This window comes from Xyrauchen texanus, chromosome 16 (assembly GCF_025860055.1).
Source record: "Xyrauchen texanus isolate HMW12.3.18 chromosome 16, RBS_HiC_50CHRs, whole genome shotgun sequence".
NCBI lineage: Eukaryota > Metazoa > Chordata > Actinopteri > Cypriniformes > Catostomidae > Xyrauchen > Xyrauchen texanus.
Window position 1 is genome coordinate 32,153,563 of NC_068291.1, and position 27,045 is coordinate 32,180,607.

The window sequence follows — 27,045 nt, forward strand, 5'->3', positions numbered from 1 at the left end:
TGTTTGAGTGAAGTGAAGGTCAGAGCGAGAGTGGGGTGTGAGACTGGGCTTTTCAAATCTACAGTAAAATACTTTCAGATCGGCAGACATTTGTTGATTGCCTACCGTGTGGTAGTTGGTAATGTATTTCAGGCCTCTGCACACTGATGCAGGGTCGTTAGCTGAAAACGTGTTTTCCAGCATTTGAGAGTAGCTTCTTTTAGCTGCTCTAATCTCCTTTGTCGGTTTGATTTTGGCCTGACTATACAAGATTTTGTATAACTTCTGTAAGAATCATTTTTGGCCATTAATGATTTGTCACACATGATCACAAAAACTGATATACACTCACCTAAAGGATTATTAGGAACACCTGTTCAATTTCTCATTAATGCAATTATCTAATCAACCAATCACATGGCAGTTGCTTCAATGCATTTAGGGGTGTGGTCTTGGTCAAGACAATCTCCTGAACTCCAAACTGAATGTCAGAATGGGAAAGAAAGGTGATTTAAGCAATTTTGAGCGTGGCATGGTTGTTGGTGCCAGACAGGCCGGTCTGAGTATTTCACAATCTGCTCAGTTACTGGGATTTTCACGCACAACCATTTCTAGGGTTTACAAAGAATGGTGTGAAAAGGGAAAAACATCCAGTATGCGGCAGTCCTGTGGGTGAAAATGCCTTGTTGATGCTAGAGGTCAGAGGAGAATGGGCCGACTGATTCAAGCTGATAGAAGAGCAACTTTGCCTGAAATATCCACTCGTTACAACCGAGGTATGCAGCAAAGCATTTGTGAAGCCACAACACGCACAACCTTGAGGCGGATGGGCTACAACAGCAGAAGACCCCACCGGGTACCACTCATCTCCACTACAAAAAGGAAAAAGAGGCTACAAGAAAAAGAGCTCACCAAAATTGGACAGTTGAAGACTGGAAAAATGTTGCCTGGTCTGATGAGTCTCGATTTCTGTTGAGACATTCAGATGGTAGAGTCAGAATTTGGCGTAAACAGAATGAGAACATGGATTCATGCATTGTTACCACTGTGCAGGCTGGTGGTGGTGGTGTAATGGTGTGGGGGATGTTTTCTTGGCACACTTTAGGCCCCTTAGTGCCAATTGGGCATCGTTTAAATGCCACGGCCTACCTGAGCATTGTTTCTGACCATGTCCATCCCTTTATGGCCACCATGTACCCATCCTCTGATGGCTACTTCCAGCAGGATAATGCACCATGTCACAAAGCTCGAATCATTTCAAATTGGTTTCTTGAACATGACAATGAGTTCAATGTACTAAAATGGCCCCCACAGTCACCAGATCTCAACCCAATAGAGCATCTTTGGGATGTGGTGGAACGGGAGCTTCGTGCCCTGGATGTGCATCCCACAAATCTCCATCAACTGCAAGATGCTATCCTATCAATATGGGCCAACATTTCTAAAGATTGCTTTCAGCACCTTGTTGAATCAATGCCACGTAGAATTAAGGCAGTTCTGAAGGCGAAAGGGGGTCAAACACAATATTAGTATGGTGTTCCTAATAATCCTTTAGGTGAGTGTATGATGTCACAGTATCTGTGAGCTCTTCCAGGTCAGTGGCTGCAGCTTCAAAAACACTCCAATCAGTGCAGTCAAGTAGTTCCAGCTCTGCTTCATTGGTCCATCTCTTTATTTTAGTTTCTGCTTGTAGGTTGGAAGAAGATGAACCAGACAGAGAGTCCCAAAGCTGCTCTAGGGACAGAGCGATATGCATCCTTTAATGTAGTGTAACAGTGATCCAGTATATTTCTGTCTCTGGTTGGTTATGTAATGTGCTGTTTGCGTTTGGGCAGTTCACGTGTGAGGTTTGATTTGTTAAAACCCCTAAGAATAATAATAAGTGAGTCCGGGTGTTGTTGCGCCGTGTCTGTGATCTGATCAGCCAGATGATTCAGCGCTGAGTAGAAAGGCACATCATCTTCAACACTGATTCATCGGTATACCAGCTTGCATTGATGTAAAAGCATGTTCCACCGCCTCTCCTTTCCCCGATAACTCCGTGATGCAATCCGCTCTGAACAGCTAAAAGCCCAGCAGATGTAACGCGCTGTCCGGAATGGTTTCACTCAGTCAGGTTTCTGTGAAGCACATAGCAGCAGAGTTAGCAAAATCCTTATTCGTACGGGTTAGGAGAAGTAGTGCGCTGTTTTGTTAGAAAGAGTGCGGAGATTCGCTAGATGTATGCTTGGCAGCGTGGTTCGGAAGCCATGTTGACGCAGTTTGACCAGCATGCCATCTTGCTTCCCCTTAAGTACAAGTACATGCATACAAACACACAATTATGCAAGGCAGGTTACATTTGCATAGTGGTGTCACATTTAAATGAGTCAACTTCTATATAACACAGCTTCATTAAGTGAAGTGCACTCTACATGACTTGTAGTCAGCGCACTTTCTTTTCGGTCATATCTGTGCCCACACTACATGACTGATCGCAGATTGGGTGTATCAACGGCACGAACATTTATATCTGGCTAAAACAGTCCCAAATTAATTGAAAAACTCATGCACATAGGAAGAGGAGAATTTATATGTGAGAGCATGTCATCAAACACCATTAAAGAATGGATTGTGGATTAGTTGGGGTGAGTCGCAGGAGTGCAGACAATGCACAACCATGGGTTGTGCGTTCTGACACTTCTAAGATTTGAGTCGACAAGTTGCAAACACAAAATATCAAAGGAGATGAGCTTGAGTTGTGTAGTGTGCGCTTGGCTTTACACTCGATCTGTTAATCAGTGTAACCCTGTCTCTAATGTGGTTCCTTTTATCAAAACTCTTGCATTGAAAAAGTTACTGTATAATGATTAAGTTTTCATAAGCAATAAAGATCAACAATCTAAAACAATTATAAACACCTCATGAGATAAGATATTGTAATTGAACAACCCTGGAGCTTAAACTATAATAAGGAAAGGACACCTTGGGTACACTTTTCCTGTCTGTGTGGTGTTCTCCAGTCGTTTGGTACTTCATGTTGTGTTTGAGTTCATTGCTGCTGGCTTAAAATAGTTTGTTGGGTTCTCTTCCCTCCAACTTAACACCGTGTGTCTGTGTTTATGTGCATGTGTATTTATGCCTCCTTGTGCACACCCATGTACTGTATGTGCTTACATGCATGCATCTTATGTCTGTGTGTATGTGTGCGTGCATGCTTACATGGGTTTTTGTGTGTGTGTGATCATGCTGGGGTCTGCATGTGTGTGTGTGTGTGTGTTGTAGACTGGGTTAACACCGCTGCATGTGGCTGCTCACTTTGATTATAAGAGAGTGGCTCTGTTATTGCTGGACCAAGGAGCATCTCCTCATTCTGCTGCTAAGGTACACACACATTCTAACAAATAGAGATGGGTCATTCTCGATGCATGGCTTTTATTAACAATGCCTCATTTCCCTAGAGACCTTTCATATTTTCTCTTCCCTCCTCAAGAACATTTTCTCACATGAGCTGTTGCTGTGTTTTTGTAATTAGCTTAATATTAGCACAAAAACAAAATAACCAATCATATTGATCATTTGGAGGACCAAATGTAAGTGGCGTGGAAATTTGTAATTTTTTGAGGCACACTCTGTAAAAATCACGCTGAGACTGAACTCTCATTATTCAAAGTAATTTCCAAGACAACTGGCTGCAAATTTTCAGAAATGAAAAGTTTACAAAAAAAAAATCACAAAATAAAAAATGTCCTGAGAAAGAGAAAAACATTTGAATAGCTGAAATTTGTGGAACTTGTGTTAAGACCATAATTCTAGAAAAATACCAAAAGGAATTCTAGGCATGTTTCAAATGCTAAAAAAAACCCACAATCTTTTCATCTTCTATCTCTTTCTCATTCTCTGTAGAATGGCTACACTCCACTCCACATTGCGGCTAAGAAGAATCAGTTGGAGATTGGGACGACGTTGCTGGAATATGGGGCGGAGTGTAACACAGTGACCCGTCAGGGCATCAGCCCTCTGCATCTTGCCGCACAGGAGGGCAGTGTAGACCTTGTTTCTCTACTGCTTAGCAAACATGCTAATGTTAATATGAGCAATAAGGTAAACATACAAACATATACATAAACATGCACATGGCTTGGAAAGTGTATTGTCTCCATAATAATAGGCTGCCTAGAATTACATTTAAACTAAGATTAATGATACAGTATTCAATACACAAATTGACACAATACCAGCTGCTTCTGGGAAATAGCTTGTATATGTATATGTGCATGAACAAAACACACTAGTTCTACTAATATTTCTCACCCTGTGTATGTGTTTGTAACACAGAACAGTCTCACACCGCTGCACCTGGCAGCACAGGATGATAGGGTGGGAGTGGCTAAAGTTCTGTTGAACCATGGAGCAGAGATTGATGCCCAAACTAAGGTCAGAGTTAAAGGGTTCAGGGTTATCAGGATGTGGAAGCTGTATGTATTTAAGCTTCAGTGTCAAGTTTTCCCATGGAAATGTTTCTTTCCTTCTCTCTGGTACGACTATCCTTTACTTCTTTCCATTCTATATTGATCTCTTTTTTCCTTTTTTTTCTCCTAATAGAGTGGATATACTCCATTGCACATAGCTTGTCATTATGGCAACATGAAGATGGCCAACTTTCTGTTAGATAATCAAACCAGAGTCAATGCCAAAACAAAGGTAAGTCATTAGCTGGGTCATTTGTGTGTTATGTCAAAAATATGGGTGTTTATAATTTTTTTAATATATATGAACTCTCTCTTCCTGTGGATAGAATGGTTACACTCCCCTTCACCAAGCAGCACAGCAAGGCCACACCCACATAATTAATATGCTTCTACAATATGGAGCATCAGCCAATGAGCTTACAATGGTAAGTACGATGGTGTGCTGGGAAATTCTGCTTTGCGCAGCAAGCTGTCAACCTTGGTCTGTGAATATGTGAGCACACTCTCAGATATACACTCATACCTTTCACACAAACCTACATCTCTCTTTTTCACACTTATAACACCCACATTTAGTATGCAATATGTTATTGTAGCACATTTAATAAGGGATGATGAAGAGATGTTTATCGCAGCACCAAGCTTCCTCTGTTTGATTATCTGTGTGTTTGTTCCAGAATGGGAACACAGCTCTCTCCATTGCTCGGCGACTAGGGTACATCTCCGTAGTGGACACACTAAGAGGAGTTACAGATAAGAACCTCACTGCCATGGTAAATCATACTCGTCCTACCTCACCATCTACATCCTGGCTACACTTTACCCATGATCCTCTACCTCTGCAACAAAATTGCCACAATTAGCACAGAGATTGGTACTTGGTACCTGGTCTTTTATGCAAACCACATTTGCATTCTGAGTTGAATAAATTCCAACCAACCAAAACATGCAAATCAATTCTAAGGTCTTAGTGACTTCATGTGTTAAATTCGTACATTATTTTATTTCAGTTCAAAGATTATTAGAAACATTTGTAATCAAAATCTGTATGCCACATGCTATATGATTTTAATTACACTTTCATTTGTCATTGCCATGTCATATTATCAATACAATTTGCCATTTTAAACTGTTTATATTCTTATTGAAGTGTCAATATCTTGACATATCTGAAACATTATTGTATTTTGCCTGTTTGCCCCATTTTAACCAGCCTGTAACTGAGAAACACAAAATCAATGTCCCGGAGACCATGAACGAATTCCTGGACATGTCCGACGATGAAGGTAAAACTGACCTACTGCTAATCTACACACATCTAAATTTCCTGTCTGTACTGATCTGTATTGCAATACAGTTGTATAGTTGTAATGTATAGTTTTTACTCTATTGCTATCTCTACACGCTAACACTTTTTTCTCCAACACAGACATGTTAACTTGCCCCCAATATTACGTTTATTGGTCAATCAATGTGGGATTTTCTATATTGAACATCTGGTTGCATCCTAGATAATATGTAAACACATGCTAGATAAATGCATACTCGATATTCTTCTTGTGTACAATCATGCACTTATAAAGAAACAAAATAACAGGTGCTCACAGATGCCTGTGACTCGTATGGCTGCCAGGGATGTAGTGAAGCTGATGTGTTGTGCATCAGGAGGAGATGAAACATTTGGCTTGTTGAGTATGATGCCAAATGCTGTCTCGCCTCCCGGTGAAATGGCTGAAATATTCATGAGTTTAATGTCCTTTGCTGCACCCCTCTCCATGGTTACAATCGCGGTGAGAAGGGGTAAAGGTGTACAGTTACCATGTGTGACAGCAGATCTGCAGGTGACACTGACTTGGCCCACAGGTGTCACCCCCTCTACCTGAGAGAGAGACAAGGTAGAGCAAGAAAAAGAGAATTGAGCTCTAGATCTTGGAACATAATAAAACAAACTAATGCAGAAGTGTTTGATGAAACTGCTGTCTGATGAGTATAGTGCAAGTTGTGTCAAGAGTGCATTAGTTCGTGTGTGTGTGTGTGTGTGTGTGTGTGTGTGTGTGTGTGTGTGTGTGTGTGTGTGTGTGTGTGTGTTCATAGAACCCTATAATAGATCCATAGGTTATCCTGTAGGGTATCTGTATCTGTGTAATCCTATTGAGCTGGGCATGTCAGTCCTCTCTGCTGCACTAGCAATGCACACTGCACCTCTGATCACAAATCAGATTTTCCCCTAAATGCCCACAATATACTTCATATTAAATCAAAGAACAAATGGGTGTGGTGTCATTTAGAACTAAATCTGTCAAAAAGAATGTTTTTACGTTTTTTTCGTTGGTTCGTAACATTTCACCTGGGCTAACTTTTCGGAAAACTTCTAACCGGCTGCTAAACACCGTCTTACTGCCATTGGTCCACGTCATAAGTAGGTGTAACCTGGAGCACAACCTTCCTAGAGGTAGACAGCTAATTGCTATTCACGGCTTTCAGTCATTTTAGATCAGTCAACATGAAACCTTATGCCTGAAGCAGCGTGTGAGTTTGAGCTCCTCCCTGTCACGCCTTCAGAATTTCCACAGAATCCCTCAACAGTGCAAATGAATGGGCAACTAATGTCAGATTGTCACATTCATCAGCCAATCAGATTGATTTATTTTTTCTTTAGGATATGTCCTGGTCGAGGCCTTCTAGCAGGCCTTGAGTGACGCAATCACGCTTTAAGTTATGTACGTAATTTGACGAATTGGCTGTCATCACTGCCACATCACTATTGAGAAAGAAATCCTTATGGATTTAAAAACACGAGATATCCTGCATGACAAACATGCGATTGCTTAATTTATTAAACAGGAAAGCGAGGACTGATTTTCACTTCAAGCAAATTGGTAAGTGCTTTTTGCATTGTTCTAGCGACATCAGGAGTTTTCCAAGTGTAAATTAGGCTGATTAAGCATTCAGTGACAAATCAAGTTTTGAAAAGTAGTGCTGCATTCCAATCAACTCGGAAAGTCGGATTTTACAACTTCTTACTAGGAAAAGTGCAATGGAATCCATCTTAAAGTCAAAATTACAACTTGTAGGCTCCTGCAGAAATTCTCAACTCAAGATTTCGCCGAGATGCAGGGGAATGATGTCACACAAACATGTCGACACTAAGGGAGATATAAAAAAGTGATTAACATTCACTTTATTAAGTAATATCGATGAATGAGTTTGTTTCCACATTACATGATTACCCTCACAAATGTCCCAGAATCCAGTGCCCAATACAGCCAGGGATAAAAAGGACAGCCTGTAGGTATATACTTGAGTGAGAGAAGGGTGAACTTACCTACAGTTTTGTAAGGTTCTTTACCACTTTTTCCTTATGAGTTTTAAGAATGTTCAGTTATCTACATCTTCATAAAAGCAGCACACACATACAAACACACACAAATAGTAGATAACTGCTTGCTCTGTCTTCCTTCATTCTCTTGAGAGAACTGTGTTGACAGTACTTGGTGTCTTATTACCACCTGCTAAAAGACCTGCACTTGCTGCTAGACCTGCAAAAATATTTTGTAAGACACACACACATAGGACTTGCTCGCTCTCTCTCTCTCTCTCTCTCTCTCTCTCTCTCTCTCTCTCTCTCTCTGTGTGTGTGTGTGTGTGTGTGTGTGTGTGTGTGTGTGTGTGTGTGTGTGTGTGTGTGTGTGTGTGTGTGTGTGTGTGTGTGTGTGTGTGTGTGTGTTTGGCTCCCCTGACATGTGAGAGCGCAGCTTTGGTAGATCCTCTTTCGCTTGACACAGGCTGCCTTCTGATTTAACTTTTACCGGGCGAAGGAACGGATGTAAATCTCGCACATCCAGTGCCACATGACCAACCGGAACAGAGTCTTCGCCAAAGTCATTTTCTCGGAGGATGCAGACTTCATTGAGGACTGAAGGCATACTCAAGGGAATACGTTAATAAAGGATTTATCTCTGTGTGATATGTCAGCGCTGTTATGTGAGTGTTTGATACGGACTGTCGCTGTGCCAGAATACTGCAGTGTTTTGGTACAGTCGGTAAACGGGCTCTGCTGCATACAGTATTCACCGGTTGGACGCTGCTAAGGATATTTAACCTAAATTTGTACTTTTAAAACTGAAAACGGCTTGCAATATAGTGTGTTCTACTTCAGACACTGCTCTCTATTAGTCGCTGTTATAATTGTACGTTGTCATTAAGTCGTTACCGTACCGGAGAGAGGCGGATAAGGGTATTAGAGTGCCGGTAAAGTAAACGGAGGAGTCTTGTAGCGTGAGGGAGGGGCTGCAGCACGGTTAGAGAGGACACGGAGGAATCGCTTTTATGACACAGATGAGTTGCAAGGGACATTATTGGTGCGTTTCGAACTTATACTAATAATTGAGGTTTTTATAAGTGATTTATCGAGCGAAAGGAGTGTCGGTTTGTTTGTTGTTGTCGCGCGGTTTTGCACCTCACCGCTCTGCAGATCGACCGTCACAAAAATCCCGTTCATTAAACTAGACCAAGTGCAGTGTAGGGCAGTAAAACAAAGTCTGTTGAGTTTGTTTGTATTGTATTTGTAAATAGGTGATAACGCAGCTCATTGTTCTATATCTTATAGTAATTTATATATATATAAGATGTTGGGGTTGTGATGGAAACTTGCTTCATTCTGCAGCTCGGTTGGAGACGCAGTGTAGTGATGCAGCAGTAACTGTTTCCTCTATGTGTCAGTGAAATATCGCCACCTAAGCTACTGTTATTCACGGGGGAACTTCAGAAAAACACCAAAGTGTTACGTCGATACATAATCTAGAAGCTGTGAGGTGGACTTTCGCGTGCAAAGAATGTAGGTGGTGTGGCGTAGCGATAAATCAGTGGGTGGGTAATAAAAAGGTATTAGGTTTGAATCCTACAATGAATTAAAACAAGTGTGCCCTTGAGCAAGACTCTTAACCTCAGATCGTTCCAGGGGGACTGTCCTTGTTATAACTGTACTGTAAATTGTTTTGGGATTAAATTAATTAGAAGTTATGGGATAGCCACAGCATCTGATAGGTCACCTTTGTCTTTTCTCATCCCTTCAGGTGAGGATGCTATGACCGGCGAGACTGAGAAGTATCTTCGTCCGCAAGATCTGAGGGAATTGGGGGATGACTCCCTGCCGCAGGAGGGCTACATGGGATTTAGTATCGGAGCCCGCTCTGCCAGGTAATAATGCTCCTGTTCTGCTGCTTGTCTGCGAAGATGCTTGTCCTTGTGTTTGCTCGTTATACTTAGCAATTATTAATGAAGTTGCAAGATGTTGTTGTGGCAGATGTAGATTGCTTGTAGTGTTTTGGAGCGATGAATCATTTGGATAGGTTTGGGATGTGGTGTTAGACAAGGAATTGTGCTCAAATGGTCTTCCCAGAAAGCTTGTATTCAAACTGCTTGTAAGCAAACTAAAACATCAAGTCCATGCCTTTCATTTTAATAAGAGTACTTTGTAGTCAGAATGAATAATTGCTTAGAGAACAGAAATAAATTAGGAAAAAAGGGCAGCTTCTCACTCATATTACTGTACGTTCTCCCTGATTTTAGTTATCAAGAGAACTAATAAACAGTTTCAGTCATAAAAGGTAATGTAAACATGCATACCAAAAAGGAACAAAAATATTCTGTTGCATATCTGCACCTTTAGTACAGTATAAACAGCTATTCTTATTTTACAATATTTTATATTTTAAAAGGGATTGTGTCTAGTGATGCACCGATCCGATACCTGGATTGGTATCTGCTCCGATACTTAAGTTTTTAAATGGATCGTGTGTCAGTCAACAAGCCTGATCAAAATCCGATATGTGTGTTAAGATGCGTTCACACTGCCAGCAATTTTGTCGCTGCATGTCGCCAGTGGCTGGCAGTTAGGTCGCTAGTGGTGTGTATGGAGAGTCTAAACAGCACTGTTTCTTTACAGTTAATGTTATTATTAAAATATCAGGATCACTTGAGCTCTACCATCTTCTCTCGTATTGGCTGTCGCTCCTGAAAGTCGCTCTTCATTTGCATAAAGTGAAACATCGCATCGCTGGACACGCCCACATCCGTTTGCCAACGGTCACCGTCGCTCGTGTTGTCGGAAGTCGCCAGCTCTCATTGAAAATGAATGAGATGAGGTCGTTTTGTCACTGCGTATCGCTGGCAGTCTGAATGCAGCTTAATTCATGGTTGTTACAGTCAAGCTCCAAAAATGCCATAATAGCACCATTAAATTAGTCCACATGACTTGCGCACATTATTTAAAGTATCTTATACATACGATAGCTTTGTGGCTGTGTTTAATAAATAAATATATATTTTTAATATATTATACCGCTTTAGTTAATGAGCGGTGCTCTGTTGTCACACAGACACAACATGCGCAGGCTAGTGGCGCGCTGCTAATTTCAGCTCTCGGAGTGGCAAGCAATATGTGAGCATATTCAACAGCATCTCAGATGTAGATGCTCAATAGCTCAGTTAGCTTATAACATGTATTGAGATCGGAACTGGATTTTTCACCAGATTTTTTATGAAAAGGATATTAAACTACTGTGAGCTAGCCCACACACAGACACACTATGGTCATGGTCTTCTTGGAGCGTTCTGTCAAAATAAAAGCCCCAGGGTAAGGAATTACGACTGAAATACATTACTATTGTTTAATAAAATTAGAATTGTTCTTATTATTCAGAAAAAAGTTCTGAATCATTTTAAGTCCAGATAGAAATTGAAAAAAAATTGTTAAAAGAACTGGCTTCTTTTCTACTGAATGACTTTTAATTGTGTTGCTTCATTATCCTGTAGACTAAGTTTTTCTTAAAAGGTTACACATCTTTTATGTAATCGTTTTCTGTTTCTTGATGTTATGAAATAATGTGTTGTTAGATGTTTTTGTTTCTTTAATCTTTACATATAAAAGTGTACCCCTCATCGGTTCCACACAGTGAGGAATAGATATTCTAAACTCATTGAGAAAAAACAACAGTGGTATCAGATCAGTATCTGCTGATACTGAAAGTTACAGTATCGGAATCGGATTGGGAAAGAAAAAATGGTATCGGTGCATTCCTAATTGTGTCATAAACTAATTCCACTTTAGCTAGTAAAATGAAGGCATGCTCTAAAATTGGGCAACTTTTGCAGCAGTTTAAACAGTTATTTTGTTTGTTAAAAATACAATCTGTGTTTATTAACTTGAAGTATTTGGGACTTTTCAGGTCAAAAGGTCAAACATCAAGCACATCAACAGAAATGTTAAAATGACCTTAGAGTAGCAATTTGTTGTTGAAACAGAGGCATTAGTATAATGTACATTCAGTGTTGAATAGTTAAAAGTGTTACGAAAAGCAAATCTTATAAGATGTGACTTTAGATGCAATGTAAAAAGGGTAATGAGTGCATGTTCTGTTTTAGCTAAAGACAGCACAATTAAAGATGCTTGGATGGCTAATGACAGGCTTATTGTATTGTGAATGAAACATGATAAAAATGGATTTTGACAGCTTTTTGTACACTTCATAACTTTATAACAGTAATGATGTCAGTCTGTATCGTGAGCTCCATTATTCATACAAATATAGGCTAAATCTAACATCCATATGCTCCGAGATCTGATTAGCAAACATTGCTGCTTACATTCCCTTATAGTCCTTGGCATGACTGTATATGGAATAAAACCTGACCGGCTGAGTTTATCCGAAAGGTTTAGGGTAGAATATTGTTTTGGCTTATCCTAGCTGTGTGGACTTCTGATGTATTTTGAGCCATAAGACAAAGAATCAGAACTAAAGTAATATTTAATAAAGGATCTTTTATCCTATTTAAGAGGTCAGCTTCGCAGTATCTGTTTATGTTTGCAGTAAGCAGATGGATGAATGAGTGTTGCAGGTGAAAGAGGGATGGAGAGATGGTACATCAGAATTGAAAGTTACCACTCTTGCCATATGAGCATAATGTGGCACAATAAATCCTGATTTGCTGTTGTCGTTCGAAACAGTGAAATCTGATTGGCTGGCTATTGTGTGCCTGTGATTTATAGCGCTCGAGGACAGGAAATGATTGACTGAACTAAAACTATGACATCATCACTGGGAAGGGAACACTGAGTAACAAAGGCTGGAAAGTGCGTGAGAACGTGCTTGTGTGCCACCAGGTAAACAGTCTAAAGGTGTGGTCTGATGGGTAGCGGATGGATAAAGAACTTCAGTCTAAAATCGCCTGCTGTCTGCCTCAACAGCCACAACAAACTTAACCTCGTTCATTAGTCATGAACTGGAAAGATTTTTTTTGCATTGCAGCTGTGTATATTAAAACTAGTTTTGGGCTTGGAGCTCTAGTGTAGTTTGGAGGGTAGAATTAGTTTGGCTATGTTTGGAAATTTAAACTGCTGTTTGTTTGCACAAGAGACATTAAATATTCAAATGAGTTTGATAGGTAGACACAAACATAATTTGCAAAATACTCAGTGTCCCTGCTGCTTAGTCAAGGTAAGACACACTTTTTCATGTTGAAAAATTTGTTTTTGTTTGCTTAGTACTGTTCACTGCTGTTTGTTTCTTTACTGTTGGAATTCAGATATTATATTATTGGTAACAAATGAAGGTGATGATGATATCCTTCCATGCAGAACTTCATATTTTCTGCCTCTTGATTTGTTAGCGACATCAGCCTGGCATTGTTTGCTCTTAAATAGGGCTGTCAGTTACTGTTTCTTGTCACACACACACACACACACACACACACACACACACACACACACACACACACACACACACACACACACACACACACACACACACACACACACACACACACACACACACACACACACTGTTGGTCTACCTATCATTATGAGGACTTTCCATAGACATAATGATTTTTATACTGTACAAACTATATATTATATCCCCTGAACCGAACACAACCCCTAAAACTAACCCTCACAGAAAACATTTTTACATTTTCAATAAAACATAATTTAATATGTTTTTTAAGCTATTTAAATTATGGGGACACTAGAAATATCCTCATAAACCACATTTATAGCATAATACCCTTGTAATTACCAGTTTGTAACCTAAAAATGTGTCCTCGTAAACTACATAAACATGCCCACACACACACACACACACACACACACACACACACACACACACACACACACACACACACACACACACACAGAGTCCTATCTAGGAGCACAACACATGCTGTGGCAAAGCCTCAGTACCATGCTTAACTCTCACTGCTTCTGGCACGTCCAATACTTTTTACTTTCTTTTCTCTTTCTTGGCTTTTCTCACTCTCTCTAGCCCAAGGATAAGGTAAGAGTGATGTCTTTCTCTCTCTATTTCTGTGTATTTCTGTCTCTCTCTCTCTCTCTCTCTTTGTTTCTTTCGTCTCCTCTCTCCATAGCTCTCTTTCTGTCACTGCCCCTTTCCATAACTACTACAACTCCCATTATGCCTCACTCCATTGTAGGGATGTCACAAATACCAGTACTTTGGTACCAAGTCAATTCTGAAATAAAAAAAGATGTCACAATACCAATGTTTATGCAGTACCAGTAGTGCCAAGCAATACGATACCTGCAGGCTGTCTGACTGACACAAGACTGCTTTTAAATCCTCACACAAAAATTTGACGTATTTTGGAAATGATTTATGCACAATTAATCTAATTAAAATAGCGATAGGTCCTAGTATGACTATTAAACCGGAAATTAAATTGAATTAAATAAATATACTAGGGATGTCCCGATCAGCTTTTTTGGCCCCCGAGCCGATATTTAAATATTAAATATCTGCCGATACTGAGTCCCGATCCGATACTTGTAGTTGCCTAGATAATAGAGCTGCAGACTGTTTTTTTGTTTGTTTACAAAAATAACTAAGTATACAAAGTAACTAAAAAGATGTCTTCAACTTAATGCATTTAACTTAGTGCAGCTAGCATTTTTATAAAAAGTCACATGTAAAATCAACTTCTACTTAAAATGGTGTAATAGCTTATTTTAACTTTAATATTCATGTACAAAAATAAATCACAAATCGAAGCATATGGAGTTCTGTTTAGATGAATAGAAATCTACATACACATACAAAAAAATGCCATAAAAACCATGAAAGCATCACACACCGCAGAGATAGATTCAAAAATAATATATTCATAAGAAGCTCTAAAACTGTTCCAGTGAGAAATCATTAATATCTTTGGTCTGTTTACTGTCTTTGAGTTTTGCTGAAACACAATTCACTAATTATTAAGCAAATGCATGAAGACGCGGAGTCGTTATTGAAGGTTAAACAGTTATATTTATTATTAGTGGTATTGTGACCAACACAATACCACTTATTTAAATTGGGAGGAGTGACTGATGATGAGATATTGAGAGCACCTGAACAGTGCACGTCTTAGACACAGAGAGCGCTCATGTTAAAGAGAGTAAAGCTAAAAGTGCTCATGATTGCTCAAACAGTCTCTAGAACTCAACACAACGTCTGATTGTCAAAACTCATGTCATGTATCATGCATTTGCATGTTTATTTGTTGTTTAATTTGTTTTTAAACCTGTTAGCAGCCTCTATATCCTCTTCCTGTTCACTGTGCAATGTCCGAATAACTACCGTAACGACTCTAGAAAATGGGCAACTTAATATTCATACACATGTAATTCTTACACATTTAAAAAAAAAAAAAAAAAAAAAAACGGCATATTTATCTCAATTACAGTATGTCTGAAATTTAAATTTGTGAATGCTTAGAATTGCCAACAACTCACCCTCCATAGGACACTCTGTCATGCTTCTAGGACTGAGAAAGCACTCATTCATTAGAGGAGCAGTGTATGTGTTATTGCCTGCATGCTGCAAAAAAGATCGGCCCTAAATCTAGGCACGATCGACGAACATCGGCCAATTTTGATCGCTTTACATTTAATTTATTAAGCCCCTCATATACTAAAATCAATTTGATCAATGTTTTCATTTGTACTGTGATGGTCTGTTGTGCAGCACTTTATTTGACAAAAAATAAGACCAATGTTATGTTTTAGAGAATGCTATGAGGATATTTACAGAAGCAATTTATTTGATAAAAAAAAATGCAGTGGTATGATGAAAAGCAATTAATTCATTTGATTAAACAAGATTTTCAAAACATGGAATTCAAAATAAGAGGACCCTACTTGAAAAAAAAAAAAAAACTTGTTATCAGTAAATAAAATTGGTAACTTTACTGGTATTGGTACCAAATATTGAAATTTTGGTATCGTGATAACCCTTTTCTGTGGAATCTCATCCATTCATACACACTGAGGCCTGAGCTCCTCTGCCAGTTAGAACAAATCTAGAACTTCACCTGCTCATCTCAACTGGAGTTCTGGAGCCAGTTGCACCAGCTATATGTAAGTTACAACTTAGTCTAGTTGTGGTGTAATTGGGCGTAACTAAGTCACAATTTACACAATTTAAATATTTGAATGTTGCACCATTATACTTGGGTACATCGTAACCCAACGTATGAAATTAATATTTACGGAAGCCTCCGACCAGGAGTAATGGATGGAATAAAAATGCTGAATGATCACATCAATGAGCTCATGTTTTGCGTGACAGACTTAAATAATTTAGACTCATAATATATATAATTATGTTTTTATTTACACTCGTTTACATTAATGCGAGGGAACATTATGTCAAAAATTTACTGCTTAGCGGCTTTTCAGCATGATATCGATCTAATGGTGCAGTTTCCAGGATGCGTCGTCCAGTGTCAAGTTTCAACACATACAAAATACATAGGATACTAAAATTAATAAATGTTTCCAACCTGTTGTATTAGTATTTATTTATTGCCCCTTATTAATTTCCTACTTCCTACAGTTCCTGAATGTTATTTTCATAGGATAAACATACTGTTTATTTAATCTACTTTTATGACGTATCGTATTTCAATGGGGATAACATTTATTAAAGCTGACAGTTATGTGAGCATACAAGGTTTGAACATTAACGTAACAATATAAAACTGAAATGCACAGCTTTATAACACTTCTGTGTTCAGATTTAAAGGCTACTTATTGGATCAATGCAGGTAAACATCATATTATGTGACTACGCATTACTTTATGGAGAGCTTACAACCTACAGTACTAGCAAAGTCTTGCCTTAAGAACAGGTGGTGCAAAAAATTAAGCACTGACTTATTTACAAACTAACTAGTATTTGCTAAGCCCTTAGTGTGACCTTTACGTCACAACTAAAATGACAACTTACGCACAGCTGGTGCAACCCTACACTGGTCTCCTGAACCTGTAATTACTCTTGTGTTGAGGTTTGGTTTATTCTATCTGGCTCTGAAGCCGAATATGGTTTTTATCAGTCACAAAAAGCCATCAGAAGCTGAGATACAGTGTATCATGCTAAAGATGTGAGGAGTATTTTATCAACAAGAAAAGTGGGCAGTACATGTGTGTTGTGAAATATTGTGGTTTTTGATATTAATGATGTCTGAAATATTAACGTTAATAATATTAATATTAGTGTTGTTAACTATTATGTTTTGGTTGCTTTATGAGTTTTTGTTCACTGTCGCATGGATTGTGTATATATATTTATGTTGTGTTTTGTTGCCGTTTCCGTCATTTAATGCTCTGTGACATCCAGGGACAAACCCTTTAGGCTGATCAGTCAGCAAATTAAGCCAATTACAAATTTTAATTGGTCTCTCAACCAATACGTTACTCCCAGCATCGATCACAGACTAATTTTATTGTGAAATGGAGAATAGAAAAAATGTTCAAGCATATGTGATTATGTCACATGTCTGTTTGATAGAGCAACCTCCACTATACAGAGAGGTTGCTTACAAATTACACCAGAACTTCAGGACAAATATCCACATTGTGCTCTCAAACACACACACACACACACACACACACACACAAATTCACAAGGCTTGACCACAGAATGTGAGGAATGAGGCATATGATAATAATATGGTTTATAGCCTATTAGGGCAAGAGAACAAATATTCTTCTTAGATTATATACTCTGTTTCACATGTATGCAAGCACACAAACACACACACACACACACACACACATACTGACATACCGGTAATGATTTTATAGTGGTTAGTGCTGCTCTGAACAGCCATCTTATACAATGCTGTCTCTGTTCAGGGTGAGATAATTTAAAAGAGAGAGAGAGATGAAATTTGCAGCACCAAAGTAAAATGATGAAGTACAAAAGGAAAAGAGTGAGATAAAGCAATGCAGAGGATCGAAGAGAGGGGGTGAGAATGTACTGCAGTGAAGGCTGATTTGGCTTCTTTAATGATATAGAACCATAAGCCCAATGCAGATCATGACAAATTAAACTGAACTTGAAATGAAAGAGACGGGAGGGAAGACACAAAGCTTAAAAACCATTCATCTGAAAAACAAAACCACAAACACACACTGTCTTACTTTCAAGAACAAACACTCATGTACAGTTCTGCTGTGTGGCCTGTGTTCTGTACAGTGCTGTACCTTTAAATCCTGCTGAGTGCTGCAGAATTTTCAACCTCTCATACACACACCCTGCAACCAACTCAGCTGTCCTGCAGAGATCCAGACACTGCTTAGAGCACTGCAGAAGAGTACACACATACAGTACATTCATACTTATGAGCAGAGCTGTTGAATACTCACTCAGAGTGTTAGTTTATTAGCAGTGCTTGCTAAGGCAATTGTTACTATCACTATTGCTCCTTAGTTTTCAAAACCCCAAACCATAAAGTATTAAGGTATTAAGACCCTAGTAGGCTAAGGAAAAGAGAACCAGTTCTTATGTTTTATTTTGTTCACAAACTTTACCAAGAATGGTTTCAAAATAAGCTAACCTTAACAAACTATGCAATGAACAATATGCATTAATAAAAATGGAAATTAAAAAAGGAACCATAGAAAACATTTGCACTTACCCGGAGCTTACATGTAAACCAATACTGACGGCAATAGCAGAACGCACATATATAAACTCTGATTTTGCATTAAGGCTAGCACATTTATATAATTTAACATGTTATCATTCAGAAAAACAAGGGGTGAATGCTGGCTTTGTATAAATTGCACTGTTATATTAAACACACATACTGTTCTGAGAAGCTTCAGAGTTTCTCGTACCTTCTTTCAAACATAAAATCTGATCCTTGTCCACTGGTATGTATGACTCTGACAAGAACCGAACACGAATGGAGAGGAATTCAGTTAGAACCACAATATTACAATTATTGCCACACTTGTTCAAAGCACACACCAAAGATGTCATGATATCTCCTCACATACAACACCTCGATGACACATATCCATAGTGAGAGATTCAGAGGGAAAGTACAGTATAATTCTCCATTGCCCATGGCAGGCAATTGAGGCAAATACTCAAATGAAAATCAATTTGCAATATTCGAGTAGTGTTTTGAATAGTTGTCCAGCTGGTGCTGAATGAGTACTCAATTAGTTGATTACTCATACACATCCCTTTTGCAAGAATTGAATTAAACATTCTAAAAACAAGATAAATTTACTTGTGACATGAGATATTAAGTCTTGTTTTCAGAGAGATCAAACTATATTTTCTAGCGTTTACGCTTATAAAAAGGAAAACGTATTCGCCATTAGGGTATGAAAAAAAAACTTGTTTCAAATGGAAAACAAGTTTTTTTTTATTACCCCATTTATTTATTCTTGTTTTAAGCATAAACCACAAGCATAGTATTTTTTTCTTGTTTTAAGGGTGTTAAGATATTTTTACTGGAAAATTAAGGCAAAAATACTCGATAAGAAATCGTTTTTTGTAATGCCCTCACATGTTCTTCATAAAATGCAAAAATCTAGTTACATTTAACTCTTACAAAGCACAAGACCTTTGTTTATTTAAAAATGTTTGAGGTCTCTGTTATGCAAGACAGCAGTGAGTACATTTTATGTACTGGACAATACAGTTCATTGCAGATGTTGTCTTTACATGTTTAATTCCTCTCCTACATCTTCTCTTACTCTTTTCATATTCCCTCCTTCTGTCCATTAAATGTCCATTCTTCTCTCCTCCAAGAGGGGTTTGATTCCCTGGATGTTGCATGTTGTAACTTTTGTTTTTTTGTTTTGTGCATATGTCCGTTTGTCCTTGTATGTGTCTTTCGCTTCGTGTCTGTGTGTATCTGCATTTGTGTGTGCGTGTGCACATGTGTGAACCTCTTACACACTCTAGTCTGCGCTCCTTCAGCTCAGACAGGTCCAACACTTTAAACAGAAGCTCATTCGCTCGGGACAGCATGATGATTGAAGAGATGCTGGCACCCACCAAAGACACGGTAAGAATCCCCTCTCTTTTAATTTTTTTTCTCACTGGTGTTCACTACTGTTTTACTCTGCATTGTTCATCCTGATAGCTGTAAACATCTCTCCTCCAGCGCACACCCAAAAACAAAAGCTAACATTACAGCTGTGCGCAGGGCTGTCACTCTGTGATATCAAACCTTATCTGCCACTAGCAGCAATGCCACGCATATTCAAATAGTGTTCCTTGAGCACAGCGCACAGGAAACTTGACTCGCAACTGAACGACGCAATATTCTAATAAGCATAAATATACATAGTACATACTCATTTTAGGTCCAATAGTTTTTTATCATTTGAAACTGTTTTATATATATACTTTTCAGTAATCAATTGATTATAAGCATATTTGAATTTGGCCAAAACGAGATACCTTAGGAAGGATAATTAAGGAACAACCATTGTGTTTGGAGCGCACCTATAATGTCTAAAATGCTGCCTTCAGTGGCAGCTCACTAGGATTTGGAACAGACCCATTGTCTGGCATTCTTCCTAAAATTGCACAAAGTCCACCCAGGACTTTGCATAACACAGCAAAATGTCCCAGAATATTTGGGTTAGATCCCATGGGATTTGCGAAAACCCAGTGCCCATGCAAACTGACACACACACACACACACACACACACACACACACCCGTTCTGTCCAGTTTCGCATTCTGCTTCCCAAATGTGTCTTTAAATAAACTCTTTAGTGATGGAGAGTCAGATGTGACACATTTACACACACAAGTGTCTTGCCAATTTCCTGTTCCAAATTCTATTGCTCTTGTCATTTTCAGAAGCAAATAGTCTGAGCTTAATTGTTAAAGAACACATAGTCATAGCTTCTGTATAATGCCCACTGAATTACTGGATTTACTTTACATCATTTACAAGCATCCGTTTGAACTAAAGAAACTACTGTTCTGAGTTCAGTATTTGATGTCCATATTTTTTTTTACTATCCCTTTTCTCCCAATTTGGAATGCCCAATTCCCACTGCTTAGTAGGTCCTCACAGTGGAGCAGTTACACACCTCAATCTGGGTGGCAGAGAACAAGCCTCTGTTGCCTCCACTTCTGATACTTTCGATCCGCGCATTTTATCACTCGTTGTGCATGACACCGTGGAGACTCCGCACGTGGAGGGTCATGCTACTCTCTGCAATCCATGCACAACTTACCACGCTCCCCATTGAAAGTGATAACCACTAATCGTGACCACGAGGAGGTTACCCCATGTGACTCTATCCTCCCTAGCAACTTGGCCAATTTGGTTGCTTAGGAGACCTGGCTGGAGTCACTCAGCACACCATGGATTCGAACTTGTGACTCCAGTGGTGGTAGTCAGCGTCAATACTCACTGAGCTACCATTTAATTTAAAATACCATTTTATAACCATATTAAAGCACAGAGTAATGTTCTTTATTCATGGAACATAGACAGAGAGAGAGTAACATAGCTTGATGTAGTTTTAATACACTCATCAGCACAAACACATCCACTGCAAGCACACAATATCTGTGCACCTGAAAGAGCAAGGATCACCCCTTTTCTCTGTACAGACCATTTCTCAAACATATATGTGTGTGTGTTTCCTTTTAAAGCTTCAGGGTGTATTTAAAGATATTTCCTACATGGTGGACCCCCAGAATAAGGTACCAGGCCCTTAATCACAACCATATCAGATGGTCTCCCTCCATCCATATATCTTTTCCATTTGTCCATAAACAATAATACTAACACACCTGTTCACGTTTATTTTTGTTTGGTTGTAACATTGGCTCCGCCCCATCTATAGCTCTTTGTTTGTTTTCTTGTATTTCACTCATTGTGTTTTGTTATGCCTTTCTGAGGCAGCTGTTCATTACTGCAAGCCAAATGTATTTGTTCTCACTTTATGCTTTTATTTTTCTTGAGTCTCTTGTTTGATTCCATGTTTATCCATATGCGTCAATGTGATATTTCTGAAGATATTTAGTGTTTCTGAACATTATGTGGGCAGTTGTTTTACTATGCATCTCTGGATACATTATAAAGCTATATCTTAAAACATAAAATATATAATATATATAAAATGGAAACATTTCTGAATTTAATGATGTAATTTAGTGGTTTCCTTATTTTCAAAACACTGCACACTCCTTTCTTTTGTTAACTCATGTACATATATATGTGTATGTTTGTATGTGTGTTTACAGCACCTCGCTATCACTCGTGAATACAACAGCGAGTGTGTGCGACGATACAGCTGGACCCCTGACACAGTGGACCACTCGCACAACACTGTGTGCAGTCCTGTGCACTCTGGGTAAGAATGTGCTTTACTGTTTCGGTTATTCATCATGGTTCCAAAAGAAAACATAAGTAGTCACAAAATGTTCAGATTGCAATTCATTATGATTTATATAAGTATAGATATGCATAGTTTCCACCTGCTTCCTTGTTTCCTGGCAGATTAGTCCATCATAACAAATTAAAGTGATAAACTACTTATATTGAACACAAATTTACCACTCAAACACACAAGAGGTAACTTATACAAATATATTGACAAACACACCTTCTTAAAAACTCAAGTTTGAAAATTGCTTGCTTATCATTGACAGAAAATAATGATACCATCTATACAATAGAGGTGGGTGATAAAATAATTTGTCATCTTATCTTAAATAGTTTTTGATAAACACATTTTTAAGAAAAAACGATTCAAGTCCTTTTGACTTAAAACAACATCCAAAATAAAGTTGTAAGAAACCGTGAAAGAATTTGTACTAAATAATGTATACTGATTGGCCCATTTTAGCTGCCATATCAGCCACCCCTAAGTATAGCCTTCACAATCCATGAACCCAATGCTGTTTTGGGGTAGCATGGGAAAGCCTTTTCATTTGCTTGAGTTGTAAGTTTATTTTTTTATTTTGCTTTCTGCTTTGTTGCTCACAATATGATTATTTAAATATTAGCATCATGTCATGCTTACATGTGTTTCAGCTGATTTACCTTGACAACAAGTTTAATAATGATTGTTATATATTTTTACCTCCTGCTTTCTGTTCTTTTCTTTCATTAATTTTTCGTTTTGCAGCCCTTCTTCCCCGCTTCCTCAGTATGACTCCAGGTGAAAACTGAGTCTGGTGACATCACCCTTTCCATAGCTTTCTATTTCTCACCTGTCTTCCCCTCAATTTTCATCTGTCCTCTCTTGTTCTCTTTCAGTCTTTCTCTCTCCTTCACTCAATTTCTTTCTCTCTGGTGTTTTTATTCCCTGTTTTATCTCTCATTTGTGTGAGTGCTACACCACTCACACTGTGTGTGTTTAGCTCAGCCTTTGGGAGAAGGAAATTGACCAGAGATCAGAGACTGCACTCCACATTTGTGAGATAAACAGCAGGTCACACAATAGTACATACTAGTCCACCATCAGCCTATTTCCATGAAAGGGGAGTGTTGTCATCTCCTTACTGTACAAAAAGCTAACTATTAAAGTTGCATATTATCCCCAGTGTTCCCCAGAACAGGTGTAGTTTTAGACCCCATGAAATCACACGACAAGAAGTTTTTTTTCCTTTGTTGATGTAATTCCTACTGAAACAGGAAGTTGGGGTGGGACATGTCGAAGGGCTCATCCCTATGAACATGAAATGCCACTTGATATTGCTAGTCAGACACAGTGACACTGAAGGAACATTCTTATTCTAGAGAGCATTTTATTGGACAAAATGAGTAAGTGCAAGATGAGGCATCAATATTTTTGGTCCTTTTTCCCCATAAGAGAAAGACTGCACATTTAAAAAATGTATATCTGCTTAAGATCATTTTGTCAACATTTAGGAAAACCCAAAATAGTTAATCTCAATGCTAACAGATTTAGACCAAAGGACACAAAACTCCAATTTTGATTTCATGGAGTCTCTAACTCTCTTGTTACACCATAAGAACTGCATCTCACATTGAAATATTATAAACTATAAACTTACTGTGAGGATGCACTTCTAAGGAGATATTGCTTAAACTTTTTTTCTTTAACCAATCAGTAATGGGTATTTTGGGATTTCTGTTCATCTGTGGAGATGTTTGAAGTCACACTGTTGATCACTGCTCACTGCTTCGAAACAATTGATCTTGGCAGTAACAGGGCAAAAAGGATACTATTTTCTGCTTTACACTGAGTTATGTTAACACGTCAGTTTTGAAGGAATTTTTTATTTATTTTTTTGCTTAAAGTGTCTCTGCTGCTGTTGTATGAGGGACAAAATGCTGCCAGGTTTAACAGCTCGAAGCACTGCCACTCTTCCTATTAATTGTTTTTTCCTTTGTCTTGACTAAATTGTCCTTTTCCCTTTGGAAATGGTCTGTGGTGTCTTTTTTCGTATTGATTTTCCACTATATCTCCCTTCCTATTTCTTCCTCTCTCTCTCACCACGTGTGTTGGGTGTACAGTGATCACAGCATGGGAATCGTCTCACTCGTTCATGTCTGTGTAGTGTGTTTTCCCTCTCTTTTATCTCCCGCTCTCTTTCATTAATCCTTAATTCTTTTCATGCAGGTTCCTGGTGAGTTTCATGGTGGACGCTCGGGGTGGGTCGATGAGAGGGAGTCGTCATGATGGGATGCGTATAATCATTCCACCCAGGAAGTGCCCAGCACCGACACGGATCACCTGCCGCTTGGCAAAGCGCCACCGCCTGACATACCCACCCCCTATGGTGGAGGGGGAGGGCCTTGTGAGCAGACTAGTGGAGATGGGGCCAGCCTGGGCACAGTTTTTAGGGTATAAGTTCCACCAATTGTCTGAAAATATCTGTAGTTTTACAGAAAGAACAGATACATTCTGCAAAAAGAAATGCTATCTCTGGTCAAATGCATTTTTAAGAAACACAAAGGCATGTTTAGACCTACATGAAGAGTATAATCTAACAGGAAGCAGCATCTGAAATACACAAGAAAATCTTTAAAATACTTTTAGATATTCTTATTTTGGCTATAAAGCCAATTTAACTGTTTTACCCACAGATCAATTGTCTCATAATTCATTTTCAGGCCTGTGATAGTAGAAATCCCTCATTTCGGCTCCATGCGAGGGAAGGAGAGAGAACTGATCGTCCTACGCAGTGACAATGGCGAGACCTGGAAAGAGCATCATTATGACTGTAAACTGGCAGATCTCACACCTATCCTTAATGGCATGGATGAGGGTAATCTACACCTTAATAGAATCAAAAAGCATATATACAACCACTAACTAATACATACTAACCTAATTTTAGTACCTCCTTTTAATTTTATTCATTTGCATTTTCATATCTGATTAAAGTGCTGGACAGCCAAGAAGAGCTGGAGAAGAAACGTATCTGCCGCATCGTCACAAAAGATTTCCCACAATACTTTGCGGTGGTGTCTCGCATCAAGCAAGAAAGTGAACACATGGGGCCGGAGGGCGGGGTGTTGAGCAGTGAGGCAGTTCCCACGGTGAAGGCTGCCTTTCCCCAGGGAGCACTTACTAAGAAAATTCGCGTTGGACTACAGGTATATATGCTTATCAAGAAGATGCTGTGTTTTGAATCTTTAAAATATATGGTTAAGCTTGAATATTTGAACAGGGCTCAATGCTAAGGATTATTTTTACTTGCCCTGCCCAAATATTCACTGGCCCCTGACACAAAAATTATAAATAGCTGTTTTTACCATCATGGCTTTAAAAATGTGTCCAACGATAATTATTTTTTACATATATTATATTTTTTACATAATTTACAGATATAAATTCATAAATACATCATATTAACCACAGCTGTGCTGCCATTTACTTGTGTTTTTAAGCAAAGAGATCTGTTGTGCAGATGATGGGTTTTCAATTACCCATTTATTCATGCTGTCATGCAACTTTTGCCCATGTGCAGTATATTCACACACAGGATCAAAGATTTAATCACTGAGTTAAAGATGTGATTATTGGCTAAATATAATAACCATATGAATACCTGTGAAGAAACTTGCTACCAAATCAGTGGTGAAGTGTAATATACATTAGGGAGATATTAGGCCTAATCTGTGAATTAAGAATGTGTTTATAACATGAAATCAGACAACCTAAAGACCAACACATCCTGATGCACAAAGCACAAAAACAAAAATACCTGTACTGTCCAGAAATGAGAACGGTAACTGGTGTTGTTTGAGGATGATATGAAGTAGACTGTTTTGAATATTCATCTTCACCCTGCAGCTGAACAGCTCTGATAATAATAGCCTGTAATAGCCATAGTGATCTTGCTTCTTTTCATATCAAACACCATTATCATGTCGAATTAATGTATACTTACATTTTGGATATTGAGCAGCTTGTGATTTCCAGACACGTGTATAACTGGGGTTTAACAAAGTTTATTATGTCTCATTCAGATCTTCATCTCTAAAGGCAAATTAATGAGAAAAATGGTTTTTTACAGTGGGACTAAAACTAGCGCTCTGTCCCTTTACGAGAGCACATGCATGTTAAACGGACTACACTGCGCTGAGTGAGATGATGATGAGACATTGTGCATGAAGAGACATGGATTTTTTTTGTGTTCCAATGTGTGGATTACTTTTCACCAAGATATAAAAACGAGAAATGTGGGGATTTTGCGCACTGTGAACACGGAATGTGCAGGGAAACTTAAAATGTAGCATAAGATGTGCAATCCTGCTGCAAACTTAATTAAGTGGAGTTTTTCCTGCTATTTTCTACACATTGATAATAGCTGCTGCTAAGACACTTGGAAAAGAGTGAGGACATTTATAGGAGAGTGCGCTCTGCACTATCTTGTGCGTGCATGCGACTTAGCATATACTGGATTCGTTTTGCATCCAGTATATAGCTCTCTCACACTGGCCCCGGGCCATTGGGCAGTCCTTATTGTCGAGCCCTGTTTGAATATTTAATTTAGTACAAAACTGAGGCAAAATTATGAAGCAACAACAAATAAAAAGAATATGCACTTGTAGAGGGATTAATACAAAAGTAATTAGTACAACAATTAAAGATGTCTTGCATTGAATAAAATACTTAATGTATCGCTGGACCTGTCAAAAATGTTTAGAACAGTGTTTTCCCTAAATGCTGTCTCGAAGATCGTGCACACACACACACACACACACACACACACACACACACACACACACACACACACATGTTGGTGCAGCTATCATTATGAGGACTCGCCATAGACTTAATGATTTTTATACTGTACGAACT

General features: G+C 38.6%; 1 protein-coding gene across 1 annotated transcript in view; it reads left to right on the forward strand.

Annotated features, from left to right (window-relative positions):
• LOC127656606 (ankyrin-3-like) overlaps positions 1-27,045 on the forward strand; it is a 97,502-nt gene that overhangs the window by 43,859 nt on the left and 26,598 nt on the right. Inside the window, exons 16-28 of the mRNA XM_052145007.1 lie at positions 3,244-3,342; positions 3,865-4,062; positions 4,297-4,395; positions 4,564-4,662; positions 4,757-4,855; positions 5,108-5,203; positions 5,644-5,716; positions 9,506-9,629; positions 19,697-19,799; positions 22,007-22,116; positions 24,355-24,579; positions 24,849-25,003; positions 25,123-25,334. Coding sequence (XP_052000967.1) covers positions 3,244-3,342; positions 3,865-4,062; positions 4,297-4,395; positions 4,564-4,662; positions 4,757-4,855; positions 5,108-5,203; positions 5,644-5,716; positions 9,506-9,629; positions 19,697-19,799; positions 22,007-22,116; positions 24,355-24,579; positions 24,849-25,003; positions 25,123-25,334 — 1,692 coding nt within the window. The remainder of the gene's footprint in view (positions 1-3,243; positions 3,343-3,864; positions 4,063-4,296; positions 4,396-4,563; positions 4,663-4,756; positions 4,856-5,107; positions 5,204-5,643; positions 5,717-9,505; positions 9,630-19,696; positions 19,800-22,006; positions 22,117-24,354; positions 24,580-24,848; positions 25,004-25,122; positions 25,335-27,045) is intronic.